This window comes from Echinops telfairi, unplaced genomic scaffold, assembly GCF_000313985.2.
Source record: "Echinops telfairi isolate 266 unplaced genomic scaffold, ASM31398v2 ScPeMD7_3509;HRSCAF=4178, whole genome shotgun sequence".
NCBI lineage: Eukaryota > Metazoa > Chordata > Mammalia > Afrosoricida > Tenrecidae > Echinops > Echinops telfairi.
This window is the reverse complement of record NW_022107407.1, coordinates 14156166-14174978: the sequence shown is the minus strand read 5'-3', so window position 1 is coordinate 14174978 and position 18813 is coordinate 14156166. Positions and strand designations below refer to the sequence as shown.

The following is an 18813-nucleotide window of genomic DNA, read 5'->3' as shown; positions in this document are numbered from 1 at the left end:
AGGCATCAAAAACTCCACCCCCGTCTTTTTGAGTCCAGCCAAGTCTGGCACTATTAGTGAAGGAGGCACTGTTAACCCATGGCACGAAGTAGCAGAGCTAATCCCCTAAATAGCACCAGCAACAGATGAAGTGTCAGGGAAAAGTAAGGCTCTGGGTGATCATGTGTTTGATATCATTCTACAGTTTGGTCAGAAGTATAGGGAAATTGGTGGGATAGTACTCTTACAATAGACAAACTGGTAAAGGAAACAAATGAACGCAGAGACTCAGAGGCTGGACTCAAATACCCCATAAACGGCCTCCCAAGCTTCTAGGTGTGCTGCGGTGAAAGGAAGGAGAAGGACTGGTAGCGTCGAAAACCAAACCCAGAGTCTCATCATGCAGGTAATTTAATTACAATGCCAGTTTATTTCTCAACCTGGACAGGTGTGATACTGCAATGAGGGTATTGATTGGAAAGAAATGAGACCCTGGAACTTGGAATGAGGACATATGGGCTAATAATCCAGAAGATGGGGATACTGAGCCACTGCAGCCACCATTACCAGCTCTCCTATCTGAAGAGATGGATCTATTCTCAGTAACACTATTGTTCCCCTACTCACTTAAAGGAGATTATCCCAAATATACATGTTGATCTGGGTTACTTCTGAAGAGAACTGGAACAATCAGATGTATAGAATGTAATGTTCTATGGAAACCAGACACCTTTTCCCCCAGCCACTCCTATGAATGCATGACTGCGTGAAAAAACGTGGCCACAAGGGCAGGGGTGGAGGTTATGCATGGGATCAGCAACGTGGACTTCCACTCATCAAGGTTGACTTGCCTCCTGACTCTGCTGACTGCCCCTTCTGCCAGTTTAAGAGACCAACCTTTGAAGAGATGGAGCCATTCCTCAGGGGCGGTGGGGGTGGAATCAACCAGCTATTAGGTGGCGGGTTGATTACATACAACAGCTCCTTCATAGAAAAGAGTAGTTTGTTCTTATTAGAGTAGAGACTTACTCTGGTTATAGATATGAAGTCCCTACATAGACTGCTTCTGTGGAAACTATCATCCCTCCACTGACATGACATCCTGCACAGCCTCCCCTAAGATCATGGGCCTCACTCCCATCAAATGAAGTGTGGCAATGCGCCCCCTCCCTGGAATCTGGTCCTGCCACGCTCCCCAACCTCCTGAAGCATTGGGCTTGAGAGGACAATGAAATTGCATTCTAAAGACATAATTATAGTGCCAGTTTTGTGGCCCCTTATAAGTCTTTGGTGGCCACTTATAAGATTGGGGCAATGTTCCCCATGAGGCTGTGTGTTCTCTAAACCAGCATCCAATCAGGATTCATGGGGCTAGGAACCAAGGGGTGAGACTGGGAGTGGCACCACTTACTATTATTCCTAAGGACCCACTCACCTTATTTTTGTTTCCTGTGCCTGAAACCCTGTGAGTTTCAGGTATGGAGGTCTTACTTCCAAATAGAAGAATACTCTCACCAGGAGATACAGCACTTAGTCCACTGAACTGGAAGTGAAGAATGCCCTCTTGCCATGTTAGACTCCTCTTGCCTCTAGATCAACAGTTAAAAATGCTGTTACCCTATTGAACGATATGTCTGAACTTGATTACCAAGGGGAAAGTGAATTAGAATTGCAAAATGGTGTTAAAGAAGACTATGGCTGGAATCCAAGAGATCCACATGATAACTGTCCTGTGACTAAAGTCAATGTAAAGTACAGCACCCCAATTCTGACATGACGACTAGTAGCCCAGGTTCTTCAAGAATGAAGGTTCCCAAGGGAAAGAAACATGAACACCCAAGGATTTCACTGAGGGTAAAGGAATAAGGAGTGGATAGTGTATGAAATCAACAGCCATGTAGCCGGCTGCAGAAATGAGGACTGTAATTGTTATGGGTAATTCATATTTTCATGTATACACCAGATCTTTTTTGTTTTGTTCACTAATAAAATATAAGATGAAAATGGGATTAGTGTATTTTCTGTTGTATGCATGTTAGTTGTAACATATTTGGTGAAAGTATGACTTAATTATCATCTTTGGTTAAAGGGTTGTGTACAGGCATCAAATTGACAAGGAGTAGCCTGTAATGTTAGGTGTGATGCAACTAGATACTCTTTGGTAAAGGTAGGAGTGGAGCCCAACCTATCAATTGGCTTACAGCCTAGTGACACCTTCCTGGGGTGTAGTCTTTTGTCTGAGAGAACGAGCAAAGTGAAATTATCTTTGGTCGTTCACCTTCTCCTGGCATCTTGTCTACTTTTAGACCCCTTGCCAATCCCAGGAACCATCAGCAGACTACTGATGGTGGATTCATTTGGCTGACTTTAGATTCCTTTACCTGTGCATCTACCAGCCTGTGCTCCCCACCACCTCTGCTTCTTCATCCTGCTTTCTGTTTGTCAGCTACCTCTAGCCAAGAGAAGTCTAACTGGAACCAGACTAGATCTACTTACTTCTAAAACCACCTAAGCCATTTTTTGATATAAATCTCCTTCTATATACAAGCCCATACAAGCATCATGTGTTTTGCTTTTCTAGAGAACCCAACTTACAATCATGAGAAATACCCCTTTGCTTCTCTGTCTCTACTCAAATCCTAGTCATGGGAATATGTGGCACTTTTCCAAGTTTTTCAGCACAAAATGTTTGGCATCACAGGGATCCTTGCTGTGTTTCCTAACAGCAGTGTCTCTGAAAAGCTGGTTAATCTCAAACACTAGTAGCTCTATAGCTATTAAAGGAAGGTTGTTGTTGTTTTTTTCACTTTGTTCTATATTTCCCTGAGGGGAAGAAGAATAAGGAATTCTGGCTTGTTCTGTTCTAACCTTAGCAAATAGAAACTGAATTTCATCCATTGAAAGATCACAAAATGATATACACAGAATTAATTGTTCCCTGTTAATTTATCTGCCCATGCATGCAATTGAAGGAGAACCAGTGTCCCCTATGTGAGGAGTTTGTGACCAGGATGAGGAGGAATGAATCTTAGTAGTTATTTTTAAGGAAACACGTACTTAACAATCTTACAGACATGACTTAAGAAGTCCAAGTGGTTACCTCCACTTCAGATGGTTGACATTTGGTACACCTCAATTGGAGGCTTGGTAGAAGTGCTTAGATACTAATGAAAAGATTCGTAGTCTAAACCCATCCAGTGGCTGTGTGAGAGAAAGATGGGCCATCCGGGCATCATCACAATCATTTCTAATGTTCCTTACCCCCTACCACATTCATTGATTGCTCCGCAGTTCATTTCACCCTCGCACTCTGCCCCAACTTCCCAGTAAACAGTTGCATCAACTATTGTCTATGCCCCCGCTGTGCTTCATAAACAAGAAATGAAACAGAAAGAGGAAAATAACAACAATAATAACATGAAGATAAAATTAAGATAAGAAAGGAAAGACCACCGACCATCTTTAATAAACCAGAGAAGATATTTCTGTCGTGGGACAAGTGAAAAATATTTGAACTCAGAGCAAATTCAGATCGGATCAAGAGAGAGGTCCACTGAGCAAGTATTGTATTATACCATGGTTCAATCCACCGTCATCAAGTTGTAATCATCTCTGATGATGCTATCACCTATGGCTAGAGTGGATCTGCCAGAGGCTTCCTCTGACTGAATAGTCTGAGGATGGATTGCGGTTTCCCACTTACCTCCACACCCTTCGACAAATTGGGTGTCACAATCTAAGTGCTGATCCATGTCCCTTCATCATCTTTAGATTTTGTCATATTTGCATCCCACAGGCTGCTGTGCTTCTTCCATGTCGACTTAGTCGACCGCTCACTTAGATGGCTACTTGTTTAAATACAAGCCTTTCAGTCCCCAGGCACTGATCCACTTGATAGCAGGGCACCATATCCTTTCCTCACCACACTTTGCTGTAGCGCCTTTATATTTAGTGACCTCTTCATGAAGGGGAGGATTGAGCAAGGCCATGATATGAGAACTAATTGTTCTTGGATTGGGGGGCTAGAATTATGTGGAAGCTCAGAATCCTTCTGCTTTGTCCCCTGGTTACAAACGATGCTAGTTTACATGGGTAGTTGTGTTATAACCAAACCAAAACCAAAATCAACAATGACAAAAAAAAAACAAAAGCCCAAAACATTAGAAAGCAAAAAGAAACACTTTGTCAATCTTCCCCCTAGGGTAGGGGTTTCAAACTGGCAGCCTACGGGCACCATGCAGCCTTCAAAGTAATTTTTTATGGCCCACAATGTTCTGAAATAAAATGAAAATAGAAAATAAAAATTGTTATGAAGAAAATAGCGCTTAGGGGAGATCGAGGCAATATTATACGCACAGTTCCCTCATTCCATTTTATTTCAGAGCATCTTGGGCCACGAAAAATAACCTCAAAGGCTGCATGTGACCCAGAGGCCACCAGTTTGACACCCCTGCCCTAGGGAATAAGGAGATTGCATTGATAACATCAATAATTTATGAAATGGCATAGAATTTAAGGGACTGTTGATATGAGGAGTTTTGCGAGTATGGTCCAACTGCAAGCTGCAATCCTGAGTTATTTTTATGTACAGATTAATCTCTGAATTGATTGAGCTCCGTTTACCTTGAGCGTGGGAATTGGTGTTAGGCGACATTCTCCGGTATAATTTCTGACAAGGGCAGACTTTTTCCTCTCAGCCTGTCGTATTAATGCAAAGAAAATTTGAGGTACTAAATATATGATGGTTCTGGGTCTCCTTTCATTGGACACCCATTAAGCCATGGGTCCCACCCCAGGTCCAATGACCGCTATTTCCATACTCTTGGATGGCTTCCTTTGCTTCCTCTCCCATCAGCGTATTTCAGTCCTAAGTTGCATGAAATATATTTTTAAAAATCACTCATTTGTAACTAATACACTCGCAGGGTTAGAACATACTTCCACCTCTGATCGGAGAGCTCTCTTCATTTATGTGATTATTCAGCATCTGCACCCTGATGGTGCAGAGGTTGCATTTTGGGCTGCTATCTGGAAGGTTGGCAGTCAAAACCACCAGCATCTTAGTGGGAGAAAGATGAGGCTTTTTACTCCCATAAACAGTTACAGTCTCCCCACAGGGGGTCGCCGTGGGTTAGCATTGACTCAGTGGAAGTGAGTTTGGTTTGTTTATTTGGAACTGATAGCAGCAGGGGATGGCCCAAGAACCCCCAGAAGAAGCATCGTCAGGAATGGAAGAGAAGGTCAGGAAGAAAAGGTGAATAAACTCATTACATATTAGGAAAGCGCAAATTTAACTGCCAGATTCTTTGAAAATAGTTGTATATGTTATTTTTCTTGACATTGCTAGTCTAGGGCCAAGCAAAAGAAAATACAGTGTCAAAGGATTTCAATTCTGAGATAACGGCTATTGTAGCAGTAAAGTGTACAGATTAGGAGCTTCTAACCAGGGAACAGGAAAACTTGACATCTCGGCTGTTGACCTTGGACAAATCTCTATGGCCAGAAGCCATTCTTTCATCTGTAAAAGGAGGACAAAAACATCTTTTCCACAATGTAAACATCTTTTACATTGTGAGAATCCAATGTAAACCACCTTGGTAGTTCCTAGCTTACCAGAAGTGGGCTATAAGTTATAGCATTTATTATAACCACTGACATGGACTACAGAAAAATAATTTTAGAGTCCATTCATAGATTCTTGATATTCATTTTTAGCCAAAGCATTTTTCTTTGGGTTTATAGTACAAACTGTTCTCCTCCAGATTAAGGAAAATGTTGGACTCCTGGGGCTCAGTGACCTCCAGATAAAAATAAAAAGGTCAAATCTCTTAACAAAGTCGGTATTAGTCAGCATTTTTCCTCCTGGAAATAAGCAGGTGTGTATCCAGGGATGGATATGCTAGAACCTCATTTGAATAATTTGAATACGTGGTTGTAAAGGTAATGGTAGTGACTATTCAAAATTAGAGCTATTTAATTCAAGGCGAATCCTTTAAAATCTAATACTTTTGTCTTTTTTTGAATCTTCTACTTTTGTAAAGTAATAGAATCACTATTTTTATATCTATTATTAAATCAAGCTATCATTTAAACATTTTGTGTATGTTCTCTATATTACTTAAAAGGCTAAACTATATGCACATGTTAATATAATGACACCAGCTTATAATTTTAAATTGTTTAAACATATTTGAAAATGAATTTAAATGTCCCATTCAGTACCACACACACAGCACAGTGGCACTTCAAAGTTCCAGAGGAGGACACACACACACACACACACACATGTAATTTCCCCACCATTTCAAATCAATGTGGTTTAATTATACATATATATGTATATATGTCATGCCCTACTTTAGCTCAAACTTACCTTCCATGAGAATAATAGAGCTATTTTAATCTTTGTTATCTTTATTTTTTCTGCTACAGCAGCACATTTAATTTTCTACAGTGGTGTTTAAACATTAAGTAAAAGGTTTTTAAAGAAATTCTGATTGAGCTAACCTAGAGCCCAGGAAACCTTGATTAATGATTCAGTTCACTGTGCACAGGAGGAAACTAACAAAGAGCAGCCTGCGGTTCTATGGAACAGTACAGTGTTAGGCCTGGGATAATGCTTTCACGACTCAACTAAAATCTAGATTTCTATATAAAGTCATTCTTCAAAATTGACACTCACCATCAATTGACCTTAGCTCCCTCCACCTGCTGAACAATAGGTGGTCCAACATATTTTGCTCCTACCTAGCAGCTCTAACAGGAGTCTCAATGCATTTCTACCTCTCAATAAAGAGTCCTTTGAGGGCAGGACCCATGCCCTCATTCTTAAAGCAAGAGTGATGCAATTTACTAAGCAAATGCTTAGGAAGGCACATGCCTGAGAAACAAAGAGGAGATTTCCATATTTAATCAGTTCTCACACGGATGGTGGGGACATGACATGAGGATTCAGGGACCCTTAAGCAGTTGTTAACACAGTGTTTGCAGTAGCTTCCCCATACACTCTGCGATTCCAAAGACATTCTGTTGTCGGAGCAAGGCAGAGATTCTGTGTGCCCTAACTGAGACAAGGTCATTCTGTTCACCTTGAGTCATGTCTGCCCTGCTGGGGACTGTGCCTTTCTGGCCATTCAGGGTTGTGAGCAGAGAAGCTCACATTGACTTTCTGTTATGTTCTACAGTGTTCCAGCTTGTTTGTTCTAAATAAAGACCCAAAGAGCACAGTGGCACTCCAAAGCTCCAGAGGTGGACACAGAAAATATAAAATAAAATTTGAATTTCAAATCAATGTTGTTTAATTTTTTTAGATGTTGGTAGCCAACAAGTCAGTCCGTGTGGTTTTTATTTTTTCTGGCTTTTGTTTGTTTATTCTCTGTTGTTTTTAATCAGTTGGGTACTAAAGTTCTTGTAAAGGCAGAATAGACACATTTTTCTCTCTTCCTACCATTTCATACAGCTAAAACTCCATGAACATTATATATAAAAGAAACATAAGATTCCGATATAGGAAAGAGGAATACAGACCAGCTAGGGAATTCAGAATCAGAAAGACAATATGGTAATCAGTTGTTTCATTTTCCTTTTAGCTATATACATATTGTACTTGAAGCTGAAGAGGCTTCTGCTTGCCCAGAATACTAACAGACTGAGATCTAAAATCTCCAAGAAAGGCCTCTTCTTTCTAGCTCAAAGACGTATACTTGAGTAGCTTTGAAAGACACAGCACCTCTCATCTTTCCATTAGTCATACGGTGATGGTTTTAAGTTGCTATGATACTGCAAAGTATGTCCAATGTTTCAGGTATCAGAACGGTCACCCCTGAGAGGCAAAGTCAGCAGAGGCACCAAACTATGGTAGTGTAGGAAGAAAGATTTATCTGGCGATTTATTTGCCAAATTTGGACGACAAAAAGCCCATGGATAGCAAGAGAATATTGTCCTATGTACTGCTTGAAGCTAAGCCCTGTAGGTTTGAAGGCCCTCATAAGGCCTACCACGCAGGACGCAGGCGTCCCACTATCATGAAGGTACTGCAGGATCTGGCCAGGTTTACCTACATTGTGCATAAAGTGTCATCAGTTAGAGCTGACTCACTGGAAATTACCAGAACAACAGAAAGGGCGATTAGACAATAGCACTCTTCTTCAGCCAAATAGCAATGATAGTACGTCTAGATGACTCCTTTCAAAGCTGTACAAAACCACAAGGAAATATCCGACACTACTCAAAAGCCAGAGAAACAAAAAGGGATCCTCCCTAGAGGGGGAGCATTATCCTGCCAGGCCCTAGTTTTGACTGCATCCAAAGTAGGTTTCTGTTTGTATAAGGTATTATGTGCATACACCGTGTGGTTGCTAATCAGAAGTTTGGTGACATGAACACCTCCCATGGTGCTGTGGAAGAAAGGCATGTCAATCTGCTTCTCCAACCTGGCAGCCAAGACAGCCATGTGCAGCCTAGTTCTGCACTAAGACACATGGTGTGACCGTGGGCAGGGCTTGACTCAGTGACAACCTGTTTGTGTTTTGTTGTTGTTGTTGCTGCTGTTTATTTCAGTCCTAGAAAATGAATACATTTATTTAGATTTGAGTCCTATATTTCTATTATCAGTAAGTGACAGCTGGAGTCCCAAGACAAAGACAAAACTATATTTAATTGCAGAAAAATGAAACATATTAAAATCTCTGTGTTGCACCAAAAGCAGTGCTAAGGGGGCAATTTATGTCAATAAGTGCATATGTTAGAAAAGAAGAAGGCTTGAACCAAGAATCTAAGCTCCAATCTCAGAAACCTAGGAAAAGAAGTGCAAAATAAACTCAAAACAAAGAAAGGGAACACAATAATAAAGCTAAATGCAGAAACCAATGAATTAGAACAGCAAAAAAAGCCTAGTTTAAAATGAATGAAACGAAATTATTGATTAGACTGCAATTGGGAGGGGTTTTGTTTGTTTGTTTGTTTTTTGTTTTTAATCTAGTAAAATACGTTCAGGATATCTATGCAGAAAACAACAAATTTAGGATGAAGGAAAACCATACAAATCAAAGTAAATTAAAAGTCATACCATGTTCACAGAATTAAAAGGAAAAAAATTCATTATAGAAAATACTACCCCCTCAAAAAAAAAAAAAAGGAAAGGAAATATTGCCCAAATTGATATACTACCTTAACAGTAAGGGATCCCTCATGTTGTAGTGGTTACCCGTGGGCTGTTACCCCCAAGACAGGCAGTTCAAAACCACCACCTGGCTCCATAGGAAAAGATGAGACTTCCACCCGCCATAAAGATGTACCGTCTCAAGCCCACAGGAGCAAGTCTCCCCTGTGCTATAGCATTACTAGGAGGAGAATCCACTCAATGGCAATGCGTTTTTTGAGACCTTAACATCTAATATCAAAACCTGGCACCCAAGAAGGATAATTCCAACATATATATAGAAAGTGAAAGCTAAAATAATTTTGAAAAAGAGCAAGTGTAAAATGAGTCAACCTGATTTTAAGGTGCATTGTTTATCTATAATAATCAAGAGAATATAATACTGGTCAAGGAATAGACACAAAGAAAAATGAAATTAAATAAAGATATGACTATATTACTCACAAAAATATATGCTCGATTTTTGTGAATTACCATCTATGTGAGTTATCTGAACTTAAATTTTCCCTTAAGTAAACAGTCAGTTAATATTCCCATTTGTATGTGTCTCTTCACTAATATTTCACATAGAAATATGCATATGCCTGTTGATATGAAAAAGCAAAAGACCCTGGAGCAATTATACAGCCATAGGAAAGGAAAAAATTAACATCAATCCACCTTTACACATTATAAAACTGAATGTGAATAAAAAATATTGTATGTTAATTTAAGAGTTAATTAACTGAAGTTTTAAAGATAGGAATGAAATTTTCCTCTTGGTTAATTCTTACACAGAGGTGTTCAAATAGTCATTCCTTTATAAAATGGTATGCTTTGCATGTACCCATGGACTCTTAGATTTCTTTAATCATTTTGACAGTCTGTTTTGATTACTTCTCAAATTGGGTAGCAGCTGGTTAGATATAGCTATTAGTGTAGAATTTATGACTTTCAGTCTTAGGGGTGGACTACCAAAAGAGACCAAGACACAGTACCTAAAATGAGGATGGGACAGTACTAACAACAATCTTTGTCACCTTACATTCAAGGCTGAGCTGTGCTTTTCAAGAATAAATAAAGAGCACAAATTCAGGGGTAAAATATCTGAGCTCTAATATCCACTCAGAAGCTATCTGAATTTCGGACAAGCGTCAGGTTACCTCTTCACAGTAATAGATGATTTTAAAGGATACTATCATACATTCTTTTAACTATTTTAATTTACACTTTCCTCTCTCCAATCTATTCTATTCCCAGTATTTTAAAAAAATGTAAAAGATGGTCAAAAATGTACAGCCATAATGTTCCTTTGCATTAGCTTTTAATACAATTATTATAATAAGTTCTCTGTTTCTCCCTGTAGCACCACCCCTCCCACCCAGATCGATATCTCTTCCTTGTTAGTTGCCATTGCCTTGGAGGCTCATGGTGCTGCTCCTGCATGACAGAACCAAGTGGTACCCTCCCTGTGGCTTTGCATGATTGTTGCAATCCATTGTGGTGGCCGTTGTATTTTCTGCACTTTCCCACTAGGGGGCTCATCTTCAGCACTAGACATTAGACAATGCCCTGTGTATTCTATCATGTTTCCATTGACGGATTTCCTGGAAGAGAAGATTAGGCCTTTCTTCCTACTTTTTTTGTTAGTCAGAAAAACGTACCATGGCCTCTCCAGCAAGGGTAGCCACACTTGTATTTGAAATCTTGATGGCATCGCTTCCAGCACCGTAGCAACGTGGACAGCAGGACACACTAATACAAGGTGATGCGATCTCTCTAGTTGCTCTCGCATATAAAAAATCCCTCCTCCATTTTCAAGTTTTGCCAAAGTTGCTTTTGCTTCCCACATTGTGTTATGTTTTCCCTTAATGCATGTTTTATAGCCTCTTGCATATCTTCTTCATACCCAGCCCGACTGCCTTCAAGTCAATTCTAGCTTTTAGCAGACCTTTAGGGCAGAATAGATCTGCTCCCCAGGGTTTCCAAGACTGTCAGTCTTTGTTGGATTATACAGCTTCACCTTCCTTCTGAAGGTGGTGGATACAAACGCCTCGACCTTGCAGTTAACCTTGCAGTTAGCAGTCCCATGTTATCTCCTGCATAGCACTTATTTATAGATATTGATCAAGTTTTCCAAAGTTTGTCTCCCTAAGTAGACTACCAGGCCCATGAAACTAGGCATCTTTTTAGTTGAGGTCAGTATGGTAACATGTTTGCCTTTACAATGCAAGGCACACGGTAAAAACTAATACATGTATTTGCTCTGAAACCAATTTGATTTGTGAACACATTACATTTGTGCAATATGCCAGGGGGTTAAAACAGGATAGAGATTTGACATCTGCTTTCCCATATGAAACATAGATTAGAGTTTATTGAGACTTAAAATTGAGTCAAGTCAGCTACATGTATACTAACCATTATCTCACATTTAATGGATGATTTTTATGTTGTTTTATTGTTTATAATTTAAGGTCACTTCACACATTAGATTTCTCTTCTAGCATTACAGCAATGTGCACGGCATTACACACTAATGCAAGGTGATGAGGATCTCTCTTGTTACTCTTTTATCCAAACAAATCAGAAGGAGTTATTTCTATATGTCATTTCTTAAAGTATGGAAATTTCTTAAAGTATAGAATTGTCTCATCTTTGCTCTTAGTGTTCAAAGCATAGAAAAGAAAAAAAATGTTGTTGGTATCTGTGTATTTGTTTCTACATTTATTTTTAATGCCCTAGGTGATTATGAGCCTTAGTTCTTTGACAATTTCCTTTAAAAGTGATTGTTCTGTACTAGTGCTCCTGGATTGTTTTGTTTCAAAAACTGAGCTTCAAAGGCATTGCAATCTTAATATTTTACTAACAGTATCTCTTCATATAAAATTTTCTGACAATATCTGGAAAAATACAATACATTCTGTTTAATTTAAAAGCAGATACTAAGAATGTTTTTCCTGAGCCCCATACATGTATTTAGAAAGATTTATTGTGTACCTACAGTTGTGGTCAACTAGTGAATATTTTCCTGTGGGTCATTGTGCAACATGCTAAGAATAAAGAGATAAAGAAGATAAGCCATCTTCACAACCCATTAAGTAGCTTGACTATCATAAAAACATTAATTTTTAGTATTCCAGTAAATAACTCCTCTAGCCTCAGTGTCTTAGGCAATTTCCAAAAGATTCGCCCATGTTAGTTGAATGAGCATTCTCTCCTACATGTAAGCCAAATACAATTTTGGAAAACATTTGGAAAGATACAAATAATTTTTTAATTACTAAAGTTATAATTTCTTGAATGATCTATAAGGGCACTTTGGGGGAGAAATGGACTACCCAAAATATATAAACAGAAACTGCAGAGACAGTCGATGAGAGGTGAAGCCGACAGAAAAGGAAACATGTCCCAAAGAAATTAGGATGCCTTGCCTATCTGAGTTCTCCCAAAGGCAGCAACGGGCAATGGAGAGTAAGAATAAGGAGAGTTTAAAAATACCTACTTTGTCTTAGGTGTTCACTAATTTGAAAAATATGTGTTTATCAACTGCTGTAATATGACTCCATTATGAGATTATTCTAATATGTGGTAACAATTAGATACCTTAAACTGAAGCTTTTTCTCTTCGTTTCCATCTATGCTAAGTCCCTTTCAAGATTATGCAAATGTATAATATGCAGCATAAAATCTTTCTGTATAATTTTTCTTGTTCCCCAAAGATAGATGGATATAAGTACTAAACCATTATATGTATGTGTTAATGTGTGTATGAACTGCTAGCAAGGGACATAAATTGATGTTTATAATTTCTATACATCTGATAATGCTAGTTTTTTAATCTAGTAAATATTGCACTTATCTTTAGAATGCTTTTATTTCATATTTTATAATCACTAGATTGACATTCTAAAAATTAAGTAGTTTCCAAACTCAAAGTGTGCAAAAAATTATGTTGGGGCTGGGGCCAGCTGGGGGCAGGGTTACAGCAGTGAATGGAAAAAAATTATTTTTGTGGTCTTTCTAATACCGTTAAAAGATAAGTTTCCACCAAGAATGCTTCACTAATTGTTCTAATCACAATATTTCTTGAACTCTGAACCATGGTCAGGAACAAAAATTTTCGCAAAGATGAGCAACTACTGTTTTGTTTTGTTCCAATTGTTGTTTGAAAAACATTTTTGCATCCCTTATCACCTAAACACTAATAGTTAATAGTTTAAATGAACACTTGCCATTTGAATGCTATTGATAGAGAATCCTCTGGGTGCTCATACAAGATATGTGATTACAAAATGATTGAGGAGCTAGGTTATGTGAAAAGACAGCAAATGCAGAGGAGTTTGAAACTGAATAGAGTGTTTTATCCCTTGGGCCTGCGGGCTGCTTTCCTTCTCTGTCTAAGAGGTTAGCATTGCATGTGGATAACAACCTCTAGGAATTACTGACAGCAAGGGAAGCATGGGTTTACTTGTGCTCATTTACTAGTCTGTGATAAACAATTACACATTTATTTATTGCATCAAAAACTCTGCTCGCACCTTTGTTTTTCTCAACCCCATGACACCGTCCTACAGAATCAAAGTCCTCCTGTCTTTGCCACCAGTTAGATGTGTGATGTCTCAAACGACTCAGAGGCCGTATCTGACATCCTCGGACTTTCCTCTTGCCATGTGGTAGAGGCCAGACATACCTCCATTCTCCATACTTCTTTACCTATTCTGACACCAACCTTCCTTCTCACAATACTCTACTTTGCTGGGTTTGATAACTTGTTTTAATATCCACACAGAATTCAGAGACAATACTCATGATTAAGGCAGAGTGGGAGTTATTAAGGACTGTAACAGGTGACCACTGGCCAGGATCAGAAAGCACTAAGGATACAGCCAGTGGTCCCCAGCACCTCCTCTCTGTAGGCAGCAGCCATGTCTCTATTCCCCAGCCCCTTCCCCACATGGCCCCTTGGCTGTGGACCAGGCAGTCAGCCCCTGACTCTGCATCACAGTTCTGATTCCAGGCCTCTCCTCTTTTGTGCCCCTGGTGCTTGCTTCAGCCTTTGGTCTCAGCCTGGCTCCTTTGTTCTGTCCCTTAGTCCCTGTGCCACAGTCCCTGGTGCCTCTGGTTTCAGCTCTTGCCATTTCACAGCGAGGTGGGCAATGTGCTCTTCTTCCGATAGGCTAGAACTTCTCTGTGTCTGAGATGCTCTTCCACCCTGAGGAACGGCTGTGATGGAGGTCTGATTTTTGTCTTTCAGCAGAGTTACCTCCAAGAAAACAATGTCAGGACTTGAACCCACCTGAATCCTGCCCATCAGGATAACCCAGAACTCCATTTGAAGTGAGATTATAGCCACAGGCATGGATTCCAACATTATTATACTTTACATAAGGAATTATCGTTAGAAGGGCTATCTTAATTAACTACCACTCATGTGAACAAGTTGTTATATATGTATGACCCACCAGTTCCTTGTCCACAAAGTAAGAGCAATGTGTAGATTTAGAGAGATGCTGTCCATTAATCACCTAGCACGTAATGTCGCTGCTGTCAGTTCATATTAAGTGTTCAAAAATTATGGTTTTTTCTTTACTGAAATTGATGCCTTCAGATTCCATACTGCATGAGAAAATTTAGTTTATTAATAGATGATTTTTAGAAATAATTTTACCAACATGTTAGTGTTCTCATTTATATTTTTTGTTTAGAGTGCTGTGAAAATATGTAAAGCAAAAAAATTGCTGCTTTTCGGTGTTTTTATGAAAAGTGACTAGAAGTCTTAGTATTCAAGGCCTCTTGCCACAGCGACCTCGTGATCTTGGAGTAGATAGCTATTCTAGCTACATGGCTTCTCAGTAATTGGTAGCAATCTCAGCCAAAGCGAAGGATCTATAAGATGTGTGGAAGAAGCAACACGCTATTGTTGCAGCAGCATCCTCACTGTTTAAGTTGTTTTTTTCAGCAGTTTTATTGGCCAGTACCTTACCTATCATATTATTCCATAGTTCAATCATTCACTCATATCACAGAGAATTGTACAATCAGCCACAGATCAATTTTAGAGTAACCCCTCCCCCACAGTGAAATCGCCTTTAAGATGATCTATCCAATCACAATCCTTTCTAGGGCTCCCTCCCCCTCCCATTTTCATTAGTTACTCCCCAAATCCCCTTTCCCTCCCTCGCTTCCCCCCACCCCAACCCTGTGTTTCCCATATCCTCTTGTATCAGTTTTTATCATTGTGCATCCACTCCTCTTGGGCTTCACAGCTGGGAGACCCAACAGAAAACAATAAAAAACAAAACAAAATTGCGCTAAGGTGGTAGGTTAAAAGCATAATAGTATACAGACAAAAATACTAATGATGCACAGCAGGAAACGACCACCAACAATAATCAAAAAGCCAGGGAAGAAATTTCTGTCGTGGAGCCAGTAAGAGATACTTGGACCCCAGGATAAATTGATGTCGTGTCTGTAGCTCTGGCAAGGCCATGGTTGCCGTGTGTCACTTCGATGGTGCTCAACATTGTACTTTCTTCAGGATGCTTCCCACGGGTTATATCCAGATAACACTGGAGCATCACCGCCTCCTCCCTGCATTCACCGGGGCATTTCATCCTGAGATCTCTCATAGGAGAAAAGTAAAATAACTAGTTTATTCAAAAGATTCTATTTTCATGAGTCAGCAAACTGAAAATTATTTTCAAGTTATTTTGGAAAACAAAGATATGCTAACTCTTGGTTGTGTTCATTTGTTTTTAGTTAGAGTGTTCCCTATAATTATCTAACACTTTTCAATGTGAAAATAGTTTCGTTCATACAAAACACGAGAAAGAATGATCTCTAAACAAAGTGTTGATGAAGGTTTCATGTGGCATTGGTATTCCTGTTTTGGGGTGGTTGTTTTTTTAATGTTCCTGTTTCAATACATATTATTTATATTATTTCTAAGAGATGTTTTAGTCATAAGAGAAAAATCTTGAAAATGCTTAATTAACAATAAATAGCATTATTAAAGAATGGTTTCTCAAAATTGGTACTTTTTTCTAGTCCAAAACATATATGTGCAGCTGGCAAGGAGAGATGCTGTGTTTCACAGTGGATTTCGCTTTGGGATTCACCTGTTTCGACAGTAAGACCAAGGTAGGATGCCACATGATAAATATATGTCATCTACTTGATAATGCCTTGGGAATTACAGTTCAGAGAATGTAACCCTAATCAATGTGTAGATTGTGCTTGATTGTGACGAAATGTGTAATTCATGCTTTAATAGACTACCTCTTTCTTTTAGTTCAGTGCCCCAAGATTTCTACAAGCTCTAGAGTCTTTTTGCCCAAAGTGGGCAATACCACCTAGTGGGGGTGGGGGTGCGCAGAAATTATGTGGAGATGAGGGGCCTACAAAACTAGATAGCTATGTTTGAGTGTGGACTGTAGTACAACAGTTTTTAATTGCCAAGGACGCACTGAGTAATTTGTTTCCCTGTGAAGGAGGTGGTAGGCCATACCCTGGACCCTAGGGCCTGAAAACCTCACAATGTACCGTACTGAGTGTATATCATTTATATTCGTGGTGGATCATATAGGACGAGCACAGCACAGTAAGCTCTTTTTCCTTGCTTTTTTTCCTTATCCTGCTCACAGAAAGGATTCAGGACAATAAGAAAAGTAATGATAGCGATTGTTGGATCAATGCATTATTACTCTCAATATAATAATGATAATGATCCCAGTGAAGTTTACTGAATTTGCTACTTCCACTAATCGCAATCTGAAATTGATTTCAGTTTTACTCGATAAAAAATTAGTTATGCGATGTATGAGGAATTATTCCCATTCCATTAGCATCATTAAAAGACCTGAGTTTTCACTAAATTACACAAATATTAGGAAAATGTTTCCAAACATAAAGCTAACATTCTGTGATAAACTGTGTTAAAATATTTACTCACGTTGCTAATTAAAGAATGAATGCAATGGAAAAGTGTTGGTGTGATAAATACTGTTTTATCACATTTACTATAATATCTGTAGTTATATGAAGTACCTTTATTTATGTGTTCAAAATAATTTCAGTGAACTGTGTCAGCATTAGCTGATTTTGCCTTGTGAAATACATCAACAGTAAATAACCCAGGGCTCATATCAAGGTTCCTGGTCATTGTTATTTGTTTTTATGTACGTATTTTTGGAGCACTCTGTGTTCAAACTTTTAGACACTCTATTCTGTGAAATGATTATTGAAGTGATTAGTAAACATTGACAAAATAATACCGTTTATTGTCACTCATTTTTCTTGTAATGTGAGCAATGGTGAGGTTTTCAGCCAGGGACATTGCTCACTGTCACTCTGGGAGTCTGTTATTGGCTCCTAGTGAATGAACTTCCATGCCACCCAGCTCCCCACAACATAGAATGATAAGGCCCAATATTGCATAAGAGGTTGAGAAACCCCATTTTAGAATAAGGGGCTGCTTATTTGATAAATCTGTGAGTCAATAAAATGTCGTGTGGCCATTTATCTGTTTTCTTCCAAGAAAATTTTTAGAATGTTTTTCCCCAATAGGATTATAGTGGTGCAAACAGGTAGGTGAACACCCAGCTAATATACAAAGGTTGAAAGTTTGAACTCACCCGGAGCTGTCTCAGAAAACAGACTGATGATCAGCTTCCAAAGGTCATGACCTTGGAAAGCTGTGCATTTTACTTGCACTTGAAAATCTCTTTTGAGTTCCTTACTAAGTCAGTTCTTCTGTGTTCTTTACCTGCTCTATGTTTAAAAGCAAGTTTCGGAGTCGCTTCTGAAACCCGACTTGGTCTTTTCATTCTTACCTGTATTTCTAGTGGCCTATATTTTCTGCGTACATAACACCCTTGATACTATCTCACGATCCTATGGTCTTCTGTCACTGGTATTCAAAGTGTCAGACTGAGATGGCCTCAGAATATCAAGCCTTTGTCTCTTGAGGACTTGTTTTCATTTTCTTCAGCTTGTTGTCCCTGGCCTTATTTGGGATGGTGTTGTTATGTTTTATATACTTTATTTTATTCATATGGTTAAGTTGATTCCTATGTATTCCACTCAGTGAGGTCTATGTATCATTTATGTCATTGAAATTAAAACTATTTGCAATGAGTGAATCTTTAGTCTTGAAAAATCCTAACATCCCATCGATGCTGCTGTTTCTTTCAGATGGTCAGATATTCTAACCGGCCATGCTTCCTTCCGACACTTTCATTCCAACCACCAATTATCAAATGCATCTCGATTGTATATTTGATCAATTTCAGATGACAGAAGTTGGTAAAACTGTTTAAATGTAGCATTGAAATGTAGCATTACTGCTTGCTGCATTGATTTGAATAAGTATTGTATTAATCAGTCTTCCCTGTAAGTGCATGAATATTATTTTATCACTGAAAGCACTGTAGTTCAGAAAAGATCTTGAAAGATTCCTTGTGTTGATGAATGTCACACGCATTTCTCTTTGTTTGCTCTTCCTAGTGTAGTAGGTCATATTCCAAATGACCAAAATCTGCCGATCGCAGCTCCTTCATGTTGAGGGTAATTGATATTAAATGTCCCATTTCATTTTCTTTTTTTTAAAATCATTTTATTAGGGGCTCATACAACTCTTATCACAATCCATACACACATCAATTGTGTAAAACACATTTGTACATTCATTGCCC

The 18813-nt window shown here is 38.9% G+C and overlaps 1 protein-coding gene across 1 annotated transcript in view; it reads left to right on the top strand.

Moving 5' to 3' along the window:
- SNTG2 (syntrophin gamma 2) overlaps positions 1–18813 on the top strand; it is a 442011-nt gene that overhangs the window by 346930 nt on the left and 76268 nt on the right. Inside the window, exon 14 of the mRNA XM_030886702.2 lies at positions 16169–16261. Within this exon, the coding sequence (XP_030742562.1) occupies positions 16169–16261 (93 nt within the window). The remainder of the gene's footprint in view (positions 1–16168; positions 16262–18813) is intronic.